Source organism: Vanacampus margaritifer, chromosome 1, assembly GCF_051991255.1.
Source record: "Vanacampus margaritifer isolate UIUO_Vmar chromosome 1, RoL_Vmar_1.0, whole genome shotgun sequence".
In the NCBI taxonomy this organism is placed as follows: domain Eukaryota; kingdom Metazoa; phylum Chordata; class Actinopteri; order Syngnathiformes; family Syngnathidae; genus Vanacampus; species Vanacampus margaritifer.
The window spans coordinates 27,439,286-27,460,608 of record NC_135432.1 but is presented as its reverse complement, the minus strand read 5'-3'; the positions used below and the strand labels follow the sequence as shown (position 1 = coordinate 27,460,608).

At 40.9% G+C, this 21,323-nt stretch overlaps 2 protein-coding genes across 2 annotated transcripts; both read left to right on the top strand.

The window, feature by feature from the left end:
• The first annotated feature begins 439 nt into the window (after positions 1–439).
• tmem115 (transmembrane protein 115) lies at positions 440–7,303 on the top strand. The gene is made up of 4 exons (XM_077544470.1): positions 440–802; positions 1,239–1,855; positions 2,838–3,202; positions 5,272–7,303. The coding sequence occupies exons 2-4, from the start codon at positions 1,364–1,366 to the stop codon at positions 5,558–5,560; spliced, it is 1,146 nt and encodes a 381-aa protein (XP_077400596.1). The 5' UTR covers positions 440–802; positions 1,239–1,363; the 3' UTR covers positions 5,561–7,303.
• Positions 7,304–8,577: 1,274 nt separating this feature from the next.
• rhoab (ras homolog gene family, member Ab) lies at positions 8,578–17,604 on the top strand. Its single transcript, XM_077544482.1, has 5 exons — positions 8,578–8,737; positions 12,733–12,890; positions 13,159–13,279; positions 14,029–14,159; positions 15,170–17,604. Exons 2-5 carry the CDS (start codon positions 12,735–12,737, stop codon positions 15,341–15,343), a joined length of 582 nt encoding a protein of 193 aa, XP_077400608.1. The 5' UTR covers positions 8,578–8,737; positions 12,733–12,734; the 3' UTR covers positions 15,344–17,604.
• The last annotated feature ends 3,719 nt before the right edge of the window (positions 17,605–21,323 follow it).

The following is a 21,323-nucleotide window of genomic DNA, read 5'->3' as shown; positions in this document are numbered from 1 at the left end:
TGTATGTGTAATACAGAAAACATTTAATACATAATGAAAGATTAAAGGTAAAAATAATTTTCACTTGACAATCATGTCATAACGCATGTATAAACACAAATTAAGTCTAACTTATAAAAAAAATTGTCATGGATGGAATGAATTTGGGGAGGGGAAACATTTAAAATATATTTCTGAAGCGTACTCAAAGCGATCTACAAGAAAGTAGATAATATGTTTACATAATAGACATATCAATTTAGTAAAATATCATCAAACCACTTGACATTCTTGATTCTACAATCATTCAACAAACATTGTATTTTGTCACGTTTCACGAATTTGTAGCTAAATAGGTTCAAATTGGAAATCTATTTGAAACAGGCACATTATTGGGCACCTTCGTAGTAAAAGAACTCAGTTTCCCAGCATGCTCGTGTATGGCAAAAAAAACTTTACGTGACTTGACGCTTTTTTGCCTGGCTGGTGCAAATGACGGTGGCAGGCGGTGTAGGTTTGAAGCTGAGTCGGGGTTTGTGACAGGAGGTGGACTACATGCTAATATTTTTATTTCCACCAGCATTCTAGGAGAGAAAGGTTATTTAAATGAACGGGGGGAAACAATGTAGTGTGAAGCGATATTGACTAATTTTGGCCACTGTCACTGACGTTGTCAAACCAAACCGGGGTTGTTTTGAAGGAGGCCTGTTGCTGGCTACGGGAAATCCTCGGACTCGTCTGGTAGATGCCGTCGTCGGGCGCCGAGGGATAGCGGAAGACCGCGACTGGAGCTGTGTGGACGAGATTGGTGGACCAGGTCAAAGTGCGAGAGTTTCGTCTTATCTCAAAAGCTAACTAGGGCGGTTTTGGTGCTTCTCCATGGCGGGCACGCAACAGCGTCTTCGTTTAGCCATAGCCAGCCAGCTAACATTAGCTTCCCCTTGTTGACAATCTAACTGACAAGAATACCCGACTCAGAATTTGGGACTTTTGATCACTTTGTCATTTAATATTAAAACACTTTGATCTTGCCGCTACGTTTAATGACGCATGTGCTGTATTTCTCCCTTGACAGAAGGTAAACAAACCAAAAAGCAGACAAAGATTAGCTAAAACGTAATAGCCTTTGACATCGTTGTTGGACTGCATGGATTTGTTTTGTCGCCAATTTCCCCCAGTCCAGGATTCAATGTGAGTGTAATTTTTCAGTTGAACGTAATTAAATTTTCTCCTCGGCCTATTTGACAATATCTTCAAAGGTTGCTACCAGAGAAATGAGGCGCGTAGCTTCAAGTGTCACGTCTCTGGTCTGCTGTTGTTAACCAAACCACCCCAATTGGTCTGTGAGCGGTTTGTTCGCTGGTCTGGAGGGATCTTCCTCATCATGAATCGTTACCTGCCTGTGGCAAGGCAGCACTTCCTGACTGCACTAGCAAGCACTAGTGTGGTTGTCAAAGCCATCAGTGCGCTGGTGGTTCTCCTCTACCTGCTTTCCTGGGCCGTGGACACATCATATTCACTGGGGGTCACCCCGGGCTATTTGTTCCCTCCTAACTTCTGGGTGTGGACACTGGCCACTCATGGGCTCGTGGAGCAGCACGTGTGGGACATGGTAGCAAATGTTGGGACTGTGATGACTTGTGGACGCCTGCTGGAGCCTCTGTGGGGCGCTCTGGAACTGCTGATATTCTTTGCAGTAGTAAATGTATCTGCAGGCCTCCTATCAGGCCTCTCCTACCTCCTCACCTATGTGGCCACCTTCAACCTGGACTTCCTGTTTGCTGTCCGTGTCCATGGAGTAGCTGGCTTCCTGGGAGGTGTCCTGGTGGCACTGAAGCAGACCATGGGGGATACAACAGTGCTACGAGTACCACAGGTAAGCTGATGCCAGTTGGAATAAGTGTCTGCCATGGGAATAGGGATAAATGTTTGTTACATCGCTGGCGTCGGGACAAAAGCTCATCAGCCACAATGTGGCACTTTGGTCAGTCAACACGTGTGGGTGACATTTTTATGAATTAATGACCATAGTTAGTCAACACGTGTGGGTGACATTTTTATGAATTAATGACCAATCTAAACTATTTTCGACAGAATCATCAGCTAGTTGCAGCCAAGTTATGCACTCTAGTCCTCCTCAATTTCTTCAACAAGCACACTTGACAGAATTCCTCTTAGGGGTGCTCCAAGCCGCCTTTTTCACGACCAACACCGATACCTTGAGTTCAGTATCTGCCGATACTGATCTAGCTCACTCCAAATGAAATGGCAACAAACACAAGAAACAAACACATTTGAACCACTGAAACTTAACTGCCTTGTATCTTGGAATCTACCTGTGTGACTTGAGACTCATTTTACCATGCCAGGTCACATTTCCCAAGCAATAACCCGACCTCCATCATTAATCAGTGCATTTTAATAGCCTTTCGATAAAGCAAAGACCTCCACTAAAAACTTGGGCTATACTTGGCTCATCCCTGATGTACGCTGATCTTCGAACAGTTGAGATTTCTCACTTCAACATCCTTACTTGACACCAACTGTTAACCTGTTAGCCAAGGCTATGGCTTTGTGCAGTCTTAGGGCATTACAGAAATAGCTTAAAAATTTTAATTATATGCCACAAACCGAAGATACACAGATTTTTTAGCATTTTTTTTCTCCACGGCTCGAAACACAACAAAACGTTTAATTAAGATTAGGGAATAGGCAGGGGTTCACTGTAATTATTTTGTGGTGGTTCAGTATCTAAAACAGCTAACTATTGAGTTCATCATGTTAGTTGTTGATAAGTTTCAGAATGCAGTACTTCCCTAACCATTTTAGAATTAAACCTTCTTTTCTCTAATTACCAGGTGAGACTCAAAGCAGCTCCAGCGTTGGCCCTCCTCTTCCTGGCCTTACTGCGCCTCTCAGGCCTGCTGGAGAGCTCTGCGCCCCTGGCCGCATACAGTTATGGCGCCCTGTCCGGCTGGGTGTACCTGCGCTTCTACCAGAGGCACAGCAGAGGCCGCGGCGACATGTCGGACCACTTTGCCTTTGCGAGTTTCTTCCCTGAGGCGCTGCAGCCGGCGGTGGGTCTGCTGGCGGGTTTGGTTCATGCCACCCTGGTGAAGGTGAAGCTGTGCAGGAAGATGGTGAAGCGGTACGATGTTGGGGCGCCGTCGTCTATCACCATCAGCCTACCGGGGACAGACCCACAAGATGCTGAGAGGAGGAGGTGAGTCAGAAGGAAGAATGACCCAACTGTGTTCATTCCGTTTTCTTCTAATTTTGTTTTTTTGTCAGGTGCAAGACACAACAATTCTACAACAAATTATTTACTAAAAAGAAGGGGGGGGAAAAGAGGTATGGATTGGGGGACCAATCCCAATTCTGAATTCTGAAATTTTAATAACCTATTGATTGGCTGATTATTTAAATATTAGGCTTCTTTTTTGGTCCCTTAATGCTTAAAACAAAAAAGATATGGATTACAGGCAGAATGTTTGACTCTTTCACAATACGTTGTCCTTTAGTATTTGTTTAAAGGGATACTGGACTCATTGAGCCATTTTCAGTAGTAACAAGTTAATATTTTGTCCAGAATAAATGTGATTACGTCATAATTTTTCCTGTACAATTAATAACTTTAAAAGACTTAATTTTTCCACTTGCTGTTGATTGAAGATGACATCACCTGTGCTGAGGAAGTAGGTAACGACCAATCATGGCTTACCTGTTTTCTGGGTTTGGTTAGCAAACTGAGCCATGATTGATCGTTACCTAATTCCACAGCACAGGTGATGTTAGAAAGCCCACATTGAATAATAACTGTTAGTAATGGTTAGTGTTTGTGCATTGATTAAGTTTTCGCCCATCTTTCAAATGTTCTACTCTGTTAGCGGTCATTGAACAAGAGCCATGCCGAATGCGATTGACGCAGTTGTTTTTCCCCCCCTCTCGCTAGAAGCAGACAGTATTTTCTCGAGCCACAAAACCCTCACAGATACAGACTAGCATTAATCCTGAACGTTATTATTGTGTGTAGGTACCAGAAGATGAATTAAGTCACCTATAATGTCTGTTCAAAGCTTGTTGTGCAGTATAGCATACGTGTAATTTCGCGCGTGATGTCACGTCAGTCCGTGCTAGCTAGTAGTTTCGGCTAGTATGCTAACAAGGCTAATGATGCTCTTCTCGCAACTGTGGATTGTTTATTTTGTGTTTAATTTAATTAGTGAATACAGTGACTGTGAAGCTTGTGCATGCTGTACCTAAATTTAAGTTTATTATTTGTATATTGTTGTTTATATCCTTTCTTTGTCTGTGTTGTTGCAGACCACAATAAATAAACCAGTCAACTGGAATACGCGTCCGTGTTCTCGAACAGGAGCACACTCATCCATACCTTGCCACTCTAAAATTTAACTAGTTGGAGACATCGTACTCCCTTTATGATCCTCTATATTTTAGGTGATGTCATCTTCAGTCAATAGCAAGTGGGACAATTAGTATTTAAAGTTTTTAATTGTACATGAAAAACAATGACGTTACCAAAATAATTCTGGACAAAATATTAACTTTTTGCTGCTGAAAATGGCTCACTGAGTCAAGTATCCCTTTAATTTTATAACAGCGATAAAAGTTGGATGATTTGTTTTTGTTTTTTTTACATAGTTTTCTTTCTCTTATGTTGTAATGTTAGTGGGAAAAAAAGGTTAGGTTTTGCCACAAATGACTGTTAATCTACACAATTTACTCTTCTAGCGTGTAGGTTATCCGAGTTTGTGTCGGATTTAAAGAAAGCTATCAACTCATTCACTGCCATTGACAGCTATAGTCGTCAAAAATTCATGTTATCTATTTATATTAGTTTAACATTTATTTTCCATTTTTGTTAACAAGAGTATGAAAACCTATTTTTTTTTTTTGTACATATAGAACAGATGTAAAATTTGTGATTAATCGCCTGATGCCCCTAAATTTTTATAATTTTTCTTTAAAAAAAATAAAATAAATTTGATGTCTGTTCTAATACAAACAAAATCTAGGTTTTCATACTCTTGTTAACAAAAATGGAAAAAAAATGTTAAACTAATATAAATAGTTAAAATGAATTTTGGACTACTATAGCTGTCAATGGCAGTGAATGAGTTCATCTAGTTGTGCTGTACGAGTTGTGTTAAGCATATGTGGATGGCACTGCAGTCAACTCCAAACGTCATCAGGCATCATCTTTTTGGGGATTTACAGGCTGTCTTTGTGGTGTGAGTAAAAGAAGTAACAAACATTTCCTCCTCCCCGCAGACAACTGGCCCTCAAGGCTCTGAACGAGCGTCTAAAGCGTGTGGAGGACCAGTCAGCTTGGCCCAGCATGGACGACGAGGAAGATGAGGATGTAGATGAGATCCGGACCGACACGCAGCCACTCCTCCCTCGTGATGCTCCCTCCTCGACGACCCGACCAGCAGCAGGGGGAGCCGGTGGCATGAGCCTCTCCTCCACTTCTTCCTCCTCAATGTCACAGAGCGGAGGAGCACAAGCCAACCCTGAATCGAGCATCATCAGCTTCGAGGACGCATCCTCTAGATTGTAACCTATTTAATCGAATTGAGGCAATGAACTTGTCACTGGAAGGCGTACTAACTTCAACGACGGAAACTTGTGGACCTTTTCTTACATTCCGTTAATGTCACATTTGAGTCCAAACGTGGGTTTAGTGTGTCTTCTCACTTTACACGTGTTGGATGTGCTCAGTGTAGTCAGTCAGGCCTACGCTTCTTTCTTGCATACAGGCGCAAGGTAGCAGCCATTTTCTTGTGTCCTGATTCAATCCCAACTGACTTGAGGGATGTGGACAGCTCTGAGTGTTTTGGTTTTATTTTTGCTTTTTAAATAAATGGCAAGTTGGATGTACATTTTCTTTTTTTTTTTTTTTCACAGCAGCCACAGATGTTTGCCAAGAGAACATGTGTTCAAGACACACTGTACACGCTGCTTTGCTGTCAAGGTTTTGGTTTGGTAACACAGTGAGGAAAAGGCGAAGCACAGAAAAGGTCAGCACATGCTGATCAAGATGGGAGGGAAGCTCCGGCAGATCGGCGATGGGGGAGAAAAAAATCTTTGGAGATTTAAATGTTAAGTGCCAGCTGCAAGTGTTCTGGACCACTTACCAGTTTTATGACTATCCTCCAGAGAACTGCTTATTTGTTCCTTTATTATTATTATTTTTTTTAAATCCGTGTTTGTTCACTATTTGACAGAAGCAGCTTTCCGTACATGCGCAGTGGCTTTCTTTTCTTAACCGATGTGTCTGCTATTTTAGGTTGACGCAACATCTAATTCTGTGTCCGACCTACTTGACTCCCTGTTTATCTGTCAGCAATAACTATTGCTGCACTTACATCGAGAATTCAGTTTTGAGAGGTTTGCATACGGTTAAATATATTTAAAAATAATAATAATATACAGTTGAAATTTACAGATTTGATTTGTTTTTGATGGTATCTCCTGGAGCTGATTGTTCCATAGATCTAGTAACAGCATGAACATCGTATGAGGCTGAACATCAGATTATTGGAGGCTGGATTCCCAGTTGTCATTATGGAACAAGACAAATTAGGCACAAAAATTGAACACGTTGTTTAGGATTCAAACACCAAAAAAGAAATTGCAACCTGTCTGTTGTATAATGATTTGAAGCTAATGTGTTCATTTGACAAATTATGGACTGGATGGATTGATTAAGCATACATCATCAGCCTGACAGTAGTGGTGTGTGAAAAAAAATAACTACAGCCACATGCTGTCTTTAAATAATGGCTAAAAGTCATTGTGTTGGGCATATAACAGGAATTCCTCCATTTGTGTTTTGGGGGATTTATAACCATAATCATCACAATTTCAAATGATTTTCACCATGTCCTTTTGGTTTCTTGTGTGTTGGGTTGGGTATTACAGCTCTTGTTTTTCTAACGGTTTACTCTGGATCAAAGTCCAACCAATTCTAAACGAAACTTGGTCAAACACTGAAAAAAATACAGTTGAGTTTGTACTGATGGCAATGTATATGAGTAGCCCGAAGTATATGAGTAGCCCATTAAACAAATGGGTTTGATCATTGCAGATTTTTTCATCAATTTTGTAAGACGCTCAAATGACTTTACAAAAAACAGACATTGCCCTGGACTGAAAAAAGATTCTGCACCCCTGATTTAAATTTATGCTTGAATGGGATGGAACGTTTTGAATTCGTAAAGCCAAACTTTTATTTTCATTGGTTGGTTTTAAGACCGACCTTTCACTTTCATTGGTAATAAATAAAAATGTGCAAAAGCGAGTTGCTGTGTATACCACATTATTTCATACAATATTTGATGATTCATCAGTAGTAGCACTGAAACATGATTTTATTTGATCACAGCTACCAGAAAGTCAACATAATGGAGGTGAAATGTTATATGTCCTGTTGTGTTGCCAGTGGCCATTCAGTGTCTTTTGCGCCCCACTCAAATTTAAGACAGTATGGTGAAGAGTTCCACAATTTGCTGTTTTAGTTTACACATTTTGTGTTCATAAAATTTGAAAAACATTGTACAAAGTAACCCCAACTCCAAAGTTGGGAAGTTGTGTAAAATGTAACTTTAAAAAAAAAAAGATTGCAATGATTTGCATATCATTTTAAACCTATACCCCATTGAATACACTACAAAGACAATATATTTAATGTTCAAACTGATGTTCTTAGTTTTTACTTTGGAATATGGCTTCCGTTCTGCCACACTTCTGAAGAAAAATGGAGATTGTAATACAGTATGTACTAAACAGCCTGAACTTGCTCAGAATTCCTGCAGCTCCTTTAAAGTCGCTGTCGGCCTCTTGGTAGTCTCCTTAACCATTTTCCTTCTCATCTTTTTAATCACCTTTTGAGGGAGGTTTAAGTTTAACGAATGAATTATTAGTTAACCACTAGATGGCACTAACTGTCGCTTTATGTCACTGTTGTGCCGTTTGCTGACTAGTGGCGGCTTGTCATTAGGGCACCGGCCTCCCGCCTCGCCGATTCACCTTGATAGAGACAAATAATAATAATGGTTATGGAAATAAAAATGTAATATAATAGAAATACTTCAAAATATATGTTTACTGTATCTGTTTTTGGATAAGTAAGAAATACTATAGAGTTATTGTTTATGCGTACAATTGATTTGTTTATCTCTTTGGCGTCTTAATGATGCATTTTCCTTTTCCAATTTAATGTATTACAGTAGATTTATTATTTTCCCCCAAAGAGAAAATTTAGCTTTAAAAAAAAAAGTATTTGCTGAAACTGTCCACTGGGTGGGGCAGTTAGCTCAGACTACAACACAGAGTTTGTGCTAACTGAGCGCTTTTCATTCTGATTGGGGAAAAAATCAGAATTGAAAAGCGTGTAGATGGCTTTGTCAGTAGTTATAATATAATATATTGCATATACAAAATTGGATTTATTTTAATCAACCACGTGTGCCGCGGCAGTGTTGTTGAACATGTGCGCGCGTCGTCATGATTGTCGTTGACGTGCTCGCGCAGGTGTGGCTCTTGAGCTCGTGCCCGACGCACCTCCCCCTCCCCCTCCCCTCCCGACCTTGCCCGCGCGCTCCCGTGAAGCATTGCCTTGTACCACACTACAAGTAGTACGCCTACAGGCTGGTGTGGTGGTTGCAACGCCGAGCGAGCGACTGTTCTCCATCGAGCTCAACTGCCTGCTCTCGTCAGTCCGCACGCACAGCAGGTAAAAGTACTTTCTGTACTTTCGCTCAGATAAGTAGCGATGTCTATTATGATTTCTTATGTCTCGAAGCAGAACGAAGTAGTGTTAAAGTTTCACTGGTCTAATAAAGCTGACTGGTTAGCCGGCGCTAGCTTAGTAAGCTTCTTTTTTTTTCGCTCTCTCTCTGACGACCTCCATTGCTAAATGCCGCTTCCGCACTTTCCAGACAGTTGAGCTCAGGGTGAACGCTGCTCTAATTCGGATGAAGGCTCCTCAGTGGTGCAAATAATAATGAAATACAATAAAACAGACAGTCTCACAAGAGTAGCTTCACAAATAAGCTCTCCTATTTATTTGCTCTTTAAAATCGAAATGTTGACATTTAGCCTAGATTGTCGAAACGGCTTTAGTCAAACAAAGAGGCTGTCTTCTCGATTTGCGTCTGCTGAGCAGCCGGCTCGTTGACTTTTCACTAAAACCGGTTTACAATTAAACACAAAACACATCAAGTTCCTATTTGATTTTAGGTTTTTATTCACTGCGATAGATTTTTGCATGCTGAAGTCCACTTATTGTAAAACGTCTTGCGATGGATTTGTATGTCTTCCCTAGCTTGCTTTCATACATACGTCAAACGGTAATTTGTATGTGTTTTTTTTTTTTTTTACGCTTGGGTTTTAATTTGAATCGAGGCCACCTACACGTTCTTCCACTGCGGACACACTAGCCATCTGTTGCCTCTACGATGACGCCATCTTTCTGGTGACCCACCCAGTGGCAGGCTGATTAAAATAAAAAAAAACACACACACACACACAAAAAAAAACACTGGTTTTACTGGGAAGCACTTTGCAAGGTCTCACAATTGTGTCTCTAGGCTTGGGTGGTTTGGGGCAGTATAACAAGGGATGCAGCAATACTAATTATGTTCTGACTGAAAACATTTAGACCTACTTCTACTAATACCAAGTGCAGATAATTGCCATATTGCCAGTAGGCGTTACAATTTGGTCTGATTTGGTCGCAACAGTATTGCATCTCTGCTTTTTGCCATGTGCTACTGTTGGCATCACCAAGCCATGATCTCCAAGAGTGTGACGCTATCGGGATGAAAATCAGCACTTCCAAATCTGAGACCATAGTCCTCAGTCGGAAAAGGGTGGAATGCCCTCTCCATGTCAAGGATGAGATCCTGCCCCAAGTGTAGGAGTTCATGTATCTTAGGTTATTGTCTACAAGTGAAGGACAAATAGAATGGGAGATTGATGGCGGATCAGTGCAGCATCTGCAATGATGCAGTCTTTGTATCGGTCTGTTGTGGTGAAGGTGAGCTGAAAGGCAAAGCTCTCAATTTACCAGTTGATCTACGTTCCTACCCTCACTTATGATCACAAGCTGTGGGTCGTGAAGAACAAGAACAAGAGTAAGATTCCGGATACAGACAGCCAAAATGAGTTTCCTCCACGGGGTGTCCAGCCTCCCCATTAGAGATGCACGGTGAGAAGCTCGACCATCCGGGAAGGGCTCAGAGTAAAGCCACTGCTCCTCCGCATTGAGAGGAACCAGATGACGTGGCTCGGGGATCCAATCAGGATGCCTCCCCGGTGGGGTGTTCTGGGCATGTCTTGCCAGGAGGAGGCCCCAGGGGCGACCCACATGGTCTGGGAATGCCTCAGGATCTCCCTGGAAGAATGAAGTGGCTGTGGAGAGGGAAGTCTGGGCGCTTCCCTGCTAAACCTGCTGCTGCTGCGACCCAACCACAGTTAAGCAATAGAAGATGGATGGATAGATGGAACTGTAAAATATTATTTTTTGGAGATTGAGAAAATCTAGTCAAAGGACCATCCTGGATATGCCCAATCCAATTGTTTGATCCTTATTCTGGTTGTTTGGATATGGACTGTGTGTTTAACTGGACTGCATCAATGTAAGATGTATAACATCGGAAATAATAATCTGCCAACTAAACTCACATTAAGCAGTGACAACAATTTGAATTGCTGCCAGATCCTGCCAAGACAAAAGTCGATGTCCGCTGCTGCCAGGATATTTTTCCACACTGCTCTTTACTAATTACAATGAGCATTCGTTTGGAGTGAAGCGGTGTGTTTTGGCACCCCGCATGTCCATTGCTCACCTGCTAAATTAATATGCAACAGCGGAAGGCTCTTCATATGGTTCGAGGCTAACAGCTGTGGGGTGGACCAGTCAATTAACTTGTTCAGTTTCATCAATAATGATTCTTAAATCTGCCACAATCTAGTATGTTCCATTCATACACCCAAGATACAAAAAGGCCAAGAGTTGAGTTTTTATTAGGGGTTTCACACATTTTGACCTTGAACCTCTCATCCAATATAATGGATTAAAATGACAGTGGTAGATCAATTTAGTTTTGGTCTATATACCAATGTCCTCTCATGGGACATGGGTGGATGAAACACCCCCCCCCCCCCCTATTTAATATTTAGCTTATGTTCCAAAATATCTTCTTTTTTTTTCTTCTTTTTTTTGTGGGACAGAAAAGAATGTGTTATTTTTTGGGTTGTTTAATGACAAGTAATTTGTCCACGCTCTTTGTTCAAGTGCCATACTGTACCAAAAACCAAACAACTGTATGTTGGAACTGACTATTATTGTTTATTTTTATGTGCCTTGTGCATGCATCAGCCTTTTTTTGTCGACAACATCCTTGTTCGTTGTTAAATGTTCCAAAACCTTAATTAATTTTGCATTTGAATTTGACACATCTTTGTCGGCCATGGGTAATTGTACCTGATTCTTTTCAAGCATCTGCGAGGCCTTGTTTAGCTTCCTTAGTTTGTTGTTGATAAAAGATTGAAGCCACTTCATTGGAAGGAAATGACTTTTGCGTTCAGACACAACAACCCTCCATGTTATGTTAATGGAGATTTTCCTGTTGTGTCTCACTTTTTTCTGCCAGTGTTTTCCGCTTCCGGTTCTTGTTTTATTTTAACCCAAAGCCAGACATATTAATAAGTGGCTACCCCACATTGATATCCACCTTGAGCATGCTTTGTGGTATGCCTTGGATCAATACTTGTGGGCTTTTTATGAGTTTTGAAGCGGCCATTAGTGTCAGTAATGGCCCACTTTTTAGCACTAAGGGGTGGCATTTGTTGAGGGGGCGAGCACACCACTTTGTACCCAGTGGCCGGTCAAAAATTGACCACACACATGCCTCCAGGCTGCCACTGCCCCATTTTTTGCCCCTTTCTTCTTGTTCAAGTCATCGAGGGAATGCTCTAATATTTTTGACAGCATTGTCCTACTTAGATTATTCATCGACCGTAACGCTTGCAGGCTTTGCAAGGCGTTTCACTGTCTAATAGTGAATTGCGTTTTGAAGGTGATTATTAGATTACAATAGAATAAATAATCAATACGCCAACCAGCAATACCTTTCCCACTTTCGAAGTATGATAGCAAGCTGTATTTAAAAAAAAATATATATATATATTTTTTATGTTAATTTAAGTTAGGGTTTGCAGTATAGAGCTGTACAGAAGGGTGTGTCTATCAGATTGACTAATTTGAGGAATTCCACGATTGCCTATGGTCTTTGCTGTTTGTTTGGTCAGACTGGGAGGAAGAAAGTACTTGGCGATTTCTATTGTCTTAATGACATCGTTTTGTTGGTGTTAGAGAAAATATTTTCTTTCATTGACCTTCAAGAATCGTGCTGGTTCAGTAGAAAACAGCACATTTGCACCGAAGAGCTTCATTTCCCCCTTGTATATATGCTTGTTTGCCAATAACTTCCCTTTACTCAACTGGGCAAGCCTACTTCCGCAGTTACTGGAACTCGTTCTGAAGTGTGTGTGTGTGTGTGTGTGTGTGTGTTTTTTATTTTATTTAAATATTGTCTTTCTTTGTTGCGCTCTGATTTTGCTGCCAATATGTATGTCACAGTACACGCCTTAAGCAAATTGCTTCACATTTGATGACTAGATGTGATGTAAGTAGCGTTTTAATTTATTGCTACTCTCCCCCAGGGATGGCAGCCATCCGTAAGAAGCTGGTGATTGTCGGGGATGGAGCTTGTGGGAAGACCTGCCTTCTGATCGTCTTTAGCAAGGACCAGTTCCCTGAGGTCTATGTCCCCACTGTGTTTGAGAACTACGTGGCTGACATAGAAGTGGATTGCAAACAGGTAAGAGACCACACTCACTGATGGTTTGCCACTATTGCACACTTTATGTTGTCAACACAACGCTTTCTGAATTCAAGGTGACAAGAGCCAGATTTGATGAAAATACTACTCTCTGTTCATTTTGTTCACCATCATGTTTTATTTTTCGGTAAAGTCGGGTTAATATCAATGCTATTCTTATTGCATAATTGTATTGCCATGCAGTCCTCATGTCTGGGAGAGCAGATCAAAATGACCATTTTTAAATGTGTCTGTGTGTTTCATTCAGGTGGAGTTGGCTCTGTGGGACACAGCAGGTCAAGAGGACTATGATAGGCTCAGACCACTCTCTTATCCAGACACTGATGTCATTCTCATGTGCTTTTCCATAGACAGCCCTGACAGCTTGGGTGAGTGCAAACACTGTCATGTAGGCTACAGCAATCCATTTTCTAATGCTCTTTTCCTATCCATCCATTTTGATGAGCGACATAAGTCGTTTCCGGGGTTATTTAGTTAATTTTGTTTCGATACAATCGTTAATGTCATCCATTGAATAACTGCTAGAACAAATACCTGCAGCGCAAGCATCAGCAGGCAGTCATGCTGCAAAATTTCACGCAATGCACTTTCTCCTATTAGGATTATGAAGAGCTCTGTCCACGTGTTGTGGAAATGGGTTCATATAAAAGCCAGTGATGAAAGTGCCGGATAATTGAAGTGTCATGAATAAACATGATTAAACGAGTGGAACATGTCAATTACCCAGTATGCAGTAATAAAACCAAGGTAAAAGTACTGTGAAATGACCAGACGCACAACATTCCTGCCTTTTTTTTTTTTTTAAATTTACGGTATTTTTATGACAGACATCTATCTTCGCTTAAGCTTTGCTGTACCTCCAGAGACATGATAGCAGAATAGCATAAGCTATCTTGTGCAGTATGTTATATTTAGATTTTGATGGTACGCAAACAGCCTGAAATGAAGAATGTTTCACTAGTTGCTTGGTTACACCCAAAACGAATATGAATGCATTTTTTCCCCCCTTTGTCTGGCTTATCTGATATCTGGAAAACCTGGTTTCAAATATTCATGAAATGCATCATGTCAAATGTGCACTGAATTGACAAATGATTTCATTCTCTTTTTCACACAGAAAACATTCCAGAGAAATGGACGCCAGAGGTAAAGCACTTCTGTCCCAACGTTCCCATCATCCTGGTCGGAAACAAGAAAGACCTGCGCAATGATGAGCACACGCGTCGGGAGCTGGCTAAAATGAAGCAGGTACTTAAATTTCGTTTGACATATAGTGGAGTAAGCTAAAGCTAGTAACGTTTGGAATTGAAGGGAGTACATCTTAAATGTTGTATAAATTTCCCCCCAATACACACTAGTCATAAACTCATATCACACAAGCCATTTTCAATTGACAGCAAGTGGCAAAATGGGATGGATACTAATGTGTAGATTTATTTATGCATGCATGCATTTATTTATCTAATACTAGAAGGTGCACATACTATTGTAAAGAAAATCTTTGGGTTGACTTTCCCTTCAAGTAGTGATTAGCGCAGAGGTGGGCAGGCCATCAGGACTAACTAACTGTCCGTTGCTAAAGGACCCTCATTTTGCTGAGAAACTTAAAAACAATGGCTGACTAAGCATTTGTTTGACTGCCTGTTGGCTTGATAGGACCGTCAGCCAGAGCTAGTATTGAGTGAAGGATATTAATCAGGATCTTTTGTGATTGCATTTGAGTCGATCTGTGCCATTTGATGAGAAGGAACACTCAGTAAAAGACTCACATTAGCCTCTCAAATTAACCTCTGTGTTAGCTGCCATATTCTTGTCAATTTTGATTGAGTTTTATGTACATTTTGTTTTGATATTTTAATACCATGCATTACATGGTTGATTTAATTTCACATATTAAATGTGTGACAGTTTATGTTAATGAATGAGATGCATGAGGGGCATCAGAACTGCAATTTTCAGTATCCCCTCATTCATCGTTAAATTTAAGTGTTGTTTTGTTTCTCATGTCTTAATGTGAGACTGGTTAATTTTTTGCTTCCACTTGTATGACTGCTAATAGCATGTGAATGTTATTTAAAACATTCCTTGTGCATTTAGATTAATGAGGACAGTTTTGACTGTTTGTGAAACAAATTACTGGAACTATAATTGATCTCAAAAGGGAAACTTTGTTTTGATATCGAATATGGCCCATCGTCACTTTGTGTTGTATTCAAGTATTAGTAAGATGAGGTATTGATTGTCTTTTCTTCTGACAGGAGCCTGTGAAATCTGAAGAGGGCAGGGAAATGGCCGGCCGGATCGCGGCGTTTGGCTACATGGAATGCTCTGCAAAGACCAAGGATGGCGTACGGGAAGTGTTTGAGATGGCCACAAGGGCGGCGCTGCAGGCTCGCCGCGGGAAGAAGAGCACTAGATGTGTACTGCTGTAACATGGCAGTTATTTTGTGACTGTTTGCATCTGGCCTGTTGTACCTGTGGCCAGAGCGTGGGAGGGATGGAAGAATTAGTAGATGGTGTTTTTGGAGGGAGGGAAGGCAGGTAAAGACTGCAGTTAATGACTACTGCTATAAAATGGCTGTTTGTCAGACTGAATTTACCCTGGGTCTTTTGTTTGGGAAACTTTGATGGAGAGGGATGGGGGTAAATAACCACCTTTGTAAACCATTGGACTCTTAATTTGGTGGGAACTAAACACCATCAACCGACAGATACAGCTCCCCCCCCCCCCCACCCCCCCGCTCCCTGCCCAACACTGAAGGTCATTAAGAGATCCTTGCTTAAAATCTAGCCATCCGTGATTTTTTTTGTGGTGGGACGTTCCGCTGACTGCGTTATGTTTGCGTGGCAACGTTAGTTTCCTCCCTTGATGACTTGAGCGGGTCAGGGCGCAGCAAGTACAGTTAATAATGGCTGCCAGTGAATGTTTAACCTTGATGTGCAGTTGCAGGCAAGTAAATTTCCCCTGCTGTGATGAGGCTATGTACACATACTAAGTTCAAATTCTTACTTCCAATTTCCCCCCCAAAAAAATTTGGGGGGTGGGGTGCTACAGTGCAGTACAAGACAACACAGCACAAATGCTGGTGTCTGGCAACATTTTGGTTCTGTATGCAGCCCTACCCGACCCCCTGCACTTGAGATCCGAGGGGTCTTATGTGTGTGCGCTCACATGTAAAGCCTCAAGCCGTGAGGTCGATCTGAGGTTAATCCTGTGCTTACAGACTCAACCTGTATATGCACCCGGGCCCAGCCCCTCAACTCACTGGCACTGCTCTATTATTGTAGTCTTGCAATCGACAGCCAAATTGTTGTTACCATTTAACGACTTGTTTTGATGATTTAGCAATTGTTACTTGAGCACATATCTCCCCACCAACATTAATGATGTCATGGGTTCTAAAGATGACAGAACCAATGAAAAGGGGCCCCAGTGGAGGATTTTCAAACTCTTCTCTTCAGCTCACCATTCCTCCCCACACTTCTGACTGCTGGTGCTGATATTTTTTCCCCCTGGTTGTAGACCAGGACAGAGAACGAGGAGAGGAAGTCTTATGTTTACATGCATGCCACCATTAATCTGTGGATCCAGGATTTTTATTCAGTTTTATTTGGGGGGCATAAGTGTAGACTTGAAAACAGAATCCAAAGCCCCTTTTACACAGTATGTTGAATCTGGGATCTGCCTTCAGAGGTTGTAATTGAGCCGCCGGATACTCCACACTAATTTGTCCTGCCTTCTTTTGTTGAAAGCAATTGCTACTGTCAAGCATTTCTTCATACGTCAGACTAGACATCACTATGAAGCAATTTTCCTATTCTAGGAAGCCATATTGCTGTGTGGAAAAAAGAAAAACACAGACACCAGCTTCTGGCAATATGGGTTTATTATCACACCTTCTGTTCCTGTTCAGATGCAGCTGTTTTGTAGGTTCTCTGTAAAAGAGGCTTCAGAGGGTATCTGCCTTATATCATTTAAGTGTTGCCGACCCACAAAACTGCATGCAAGCACCCAAATGACAGCCTTATTTGGGAAACAGTGTTCTTCATCTTGATCTAGAAACTTGTGAATTTACAACCTGGTTAATGGATTGTTATTAGTGGTATTTGGTTAAACATGCCAACGATGGCCTGTCAGTTTTTGCTCAAATAAAAGAAGCCTCCAATTCCTCTTCCTGGCCTACTAGGATGAGTTTTGCGCCAGAAACCTACTCTTGCATCGTTGGATTACTTTTATTTTCTGCTTTTATTTGTAAATGTATTATGTTGTCTGTCAGTATTTAAAAAAAGAAAAAACAGGCAGAACAAGAGCAGATTATAATTTTCGCTCGCTTTACCTGACCTTGCAATTGGTGATTAAGGACTTGTCAATCAATACCATCCAATTTTTTTTTAGGAGAGAGGCTGCATTATTGCTTGCCTGGACCCTGAATTAAATGTTTGCTTTCAAATGCAAAACATGAAATTGAGAAGGCAAAAATGCCTCCTTGTACAAATCATTTTTATTCCTGCTTTTAATGAATGTTTAAATCTTAAATTTTGGATGCTGAAGTCAGAACAGGTAAACCAAGCTGTATGCAATGTCTGTACATATGAATTATGAGTTTGTTCATACTAAACTATACACGCACAGGACTGGAAACTGTATTTGTAAACTAGCTTTGGTTTGTGTAATAAATTACTTTCTATAACACCCAGCTCTTTTTGTTCTTCTCGGTCGGAGATAGCAGTGCTCTTAAAAGTAAATCGATGCACACGAGAGTGATGGATGGGAGGTTTTATCAGCGACGGGGTTATTGTTAACATTCCCCCTGGACTCTGATTGAATACTAAAGATGCAAAGAGAACCTCAGCAGAGAGAATGTATTTCTCTTGGATCAATGGTATAAGTGTTAACGGGATGCTTCAAAACATTCATTTACTAATCTGAGCCCTTTAATTTCCCTTTGGGGACTTTGAATGCATCATTTGGTCACTATTCTTAACTGTTTCAGATTTCACATTTATAAAATAGTGTGGATCACCTATCATTACGTTTGGATTCAAAGATTGTTTTTAATAAAATCAGAGAAAGGAATCTGCAACATAGCCTACTAGATTTGCACTCAAATATAAGACCAATTATGACATTATTATCTTCATCTGTAAAACCCACGACAGGTAAAGTTACTTTGCATTAACGTCACAGTTAGCTAACCAAAGCTGGTCAAATAATACATATCTTTATCTTGGTTATTTAATTGACTGTTTTCTTTTTACCTTTAAAAAAAAGATATGTTAGTACATCTAATATAAGTACAGATACAAACGTAAATGAAACGTAGCTAATGTGTGAACAACATATGTTGACTGAGGAAGATTGTACAGTATAACTCATCTCACATTAGACTTAGTGGGGACTTGCTTGAAATTTGAAAATTAAAACCTACAATGTATGACTTGAATTGCACGTGTCCAGTGTCACCTACACCCACATGCTAATGTTAGCTTACCGTGTTACTGTGCCTAACGCTGCAGTATTATACTACACAATCTCTACTTTGCTGCAGCAGTCCACTTTCTTGGTGCCCTCAATCTCCAATACAATTTTAGATCAAAAGTCCCTTCAAGCCAACTGTAAGCTTTTTTTTTTTTTTAAGCATAGGAAAATGAGCCGCTTCTATGGATCAAACCAGGGTGAGATGATTGCTACCTGAAAAGCTCCATAAAGTTCTCTTGGCTGCATCAGCAGCATCAGCGGCAGCCTCACGCTCTTGACTAAAGCCCGTGCTGCAGATCGAGAGCTTGAGTGGGATGCAGGTGAGCCAATTTGCTTCTGTGTGGGATGGTGGGGCATGGAGCACCACCATATTCACAAACTGCAGTTTTTGTGCACCAGAGCATGGTGTAAGACGGAGCATGAAAAATGGTGTCTGAGAGTCCTGATTGTATTATTGGAGTACTGTAAAACGAATACCACGCAGCCATGTATAATACACTCTCTGCATGTACATTACCGGCCGGGGCAGTCAGCTTGATGTAGGTACAGCTTAATGGCAAACGCTCGCCGTCCGTAATCCAAATAAATATTGCTGCGACCATTCTAATAATTTCAGAGGTTTAATACTAAAGGCCAGTTCACACTGACTGCGTGACGGATGAAGGGCGGTTTCCGTACAGTGGACGTCACGTGACTTTCTCTGACCCCCCCCCCCGGCAGGAAAGGATAAAACTAGTGTTTATCCGTCAACTTTCCGCTGAAGAGCATTGGCACTCACTTTAATGAAAAGGACATGATATACATGTGCGAGGTGGACAGGTTGGATGATATTTCCATTGCCGATGAAATGTCAGGAATGCTTTTTTTCAAACGCTGTTTTGTGGGGGAACTACCCCCTTTCTTACACTGGTGTGTACTTTCAAATCTGATCATAAAAAGTATTTACAAGTTTGTACAATCCAGATTTATTTTCCCTTTATGTGTGGTCAAATTGCCATGTAACATAGCAGTTTCATGCAAGTCTTGGCATTGTTATTTAGATACATTAGCAACTTAGCATTTGCTAATTCCGCCGCCGCCATTTATGCCGTAAAAAGTCTTTATCGTGTTGGTCAGTTATTAAATTCAGCTGTATGTAATATCTATTAAATCGTAGCAGCACAAACGAACGAAACAGATTGTTTCATAGGAGGCTAGCTTCAGACAAGTTCGCAGCTACTGATTCAGCCACCATGTACAAAGTGCCCGATCACGTCTTTTGCCTTCATTTAATAACTATACAATCGAGCTACATCTACGCGACTAACTAATTCAGTAATTGACTCACCTGATGTGAAGTGATTACTACACAAGCAATGAGGAGGATCTCAAATCCTCCATCTTGTTCATGCTTTTTATGGCTGCTGTGATCTACTGGCTACGCATTGGTTCCTCTTTTTTTTTGGCCTCTTCTCGTTATGGCAGCTGGTCCACAACAGCTGTCAATCATTGTTAAAGTGTGGTGTTTGTCGTTTACTCAAAGTGGCAGACGCGTTTTCTATGCTGCCAAAATGGCTGCGCTACTGCTCGTTTTGGGATCCGTGACGCCAACGTCCGGATCTTTATTCACACCGGGAGCGTTGTTTGAGCTGTACGTGCCCGGAAATCTGCACTCACGAGACCACAAGATCATCACGAGAGTTCATGCTGAAGAGTTGAGTTCACCGCGTATATAGAGCGCTACTTGTAAACAATAGCCTGTCGTTCACATCGATTTTTGGACATTCTTTCTGAGACTTCTACTATGGCTCTTCTACCAAGGGTAAGTATGTTTTGTGTTTAGTGTTATTTTGAGCTCATTTTTTGTCTTTTAAATGTCAGACTAATGTCGAGCTATGTAGTTCGCTAAAAACACATTCACAAACGGTTTTATTTAGGAATATATCTTTATCTACCTTGATGCCAACGCCTGACTTCCTGTCCGGCTTGTCGAATTTCTTCACCTTCATGACAATCCGCATGCGGAATCCAGAAAAAATAGAAACCTTGCGGAAACCTTCCATAGCTCCGCAGCCGCATACACACCGCACCGCAATTGGTGGGAATTGACACGCAGATTCAAATGGTTTCTTTTCCTTGTGGCATCCATACGGATGCCGTTCTGCATCCGTTACGCAATCAGTGTGAACTCAAATGTTAACAGCGCAACAAGTTTTCAAGTTGTGCAAGTCATTTTTTAAATGCAACAGGGATTTAGGTTAGTTTATAAAGGGTTGGGGAATAGAAATGTTCAAATAAACCGCTCAGTGACACGAAACCCGCTGTAGCAAATAGCAAAATTATGACCGGAAGAGGAAGTTGGGAGCACAATCATTTCTCCATGAGGGCCCTCAGGAAAAAGGGGGATATAGTTTTGTATATATCGCTGGGATTGGGCCGCAACCTCATTAATCACAATTTGGTAAATTTAATATTTTTTTCAAAAATTTTTACGAATTATGACCAATCTAAAGTGTTGAAAATGGCTCTTTCTCTTTGATAATGCAGTGTTAATGGTTGAACAAGCATGCCGTTTTTTTCGGGTCTCCTGAAACATGACCATTTTGGAGGTACAAGTTTTTGGCCCATAATATAATATAATATAATATAATATAATATAATATAATATAATATAATATAATATAATATAATATAATATAATATAATATAATATAATATAATATAATATAATATAATATAATATAATATAATATAATATAGGCGGCACGGTGGCTGACTGGTTAGCACGTCCGCCTCCCAGTGCAGAGGACGTGAGATCGAGTCCGGGCTTCAGCCTTCCTGGGTGGAGTTTGCATGTTCTCCCCATGCTTGCGTGGGTTTTCTCCGGGTACTCCAGTTTCCTCCCACATTCCAAAGACATGCATGGCAGGTTAATTAAACACTCAAAATTGTCC

What these genes read in the sequence shown, in the direction of transcription:
- tmem115 (XM_077544470.1), top strand. Translation starts at nt 1,364, where the DNA reads ATGAATCGTTACCTGCCTGTGGCAAGGCAGCACTTCCTGACTGCACTA. An exon ending in CAGTGCTACGAGTACCACAG is followed by an intron (nt 1,856 to 2,837) that starts GTAAGCTGATGC and finishes TCTAATTACCAG; the next exon opens with GTGAGACTCAAAGCAGCTCC. An exon ending in CAAGATGCTGAGAGGAGGAG is followed by an intron (nt 3,203 to 5,271) that starts GTGAGTCAGAAG and finishes TCCTCCCCGCAG; the next exon opens with ACAACTGGCCCTCAAGGCTC.
- rhoab (XM_077544482.1), top strand. Translation starts at nt 12,735, where the DNA reads ATGGCAGCCATCCGTAAGAAGCTGGTGATTGTCGGGGATGGAGCTTGT. An exon ending in AGACAGCCCTGACAGCTTGG is followed by an intron (nt 13,280 to 14,028) that starts GTGAGTGCAAAC and finishes TTTTTCACACAG; the next exon opens with AAAACATTCCAGAGAAATGG. An exon ending in AGCTGGCTAAAATGAAGCAG is followed by an intron (nt 14,160 to 15,169) that starts GTACTTAAATTT and finishes TTCTTCTGACAG; the next exon opens with GAGCCTGTGAAATCTGAAGA.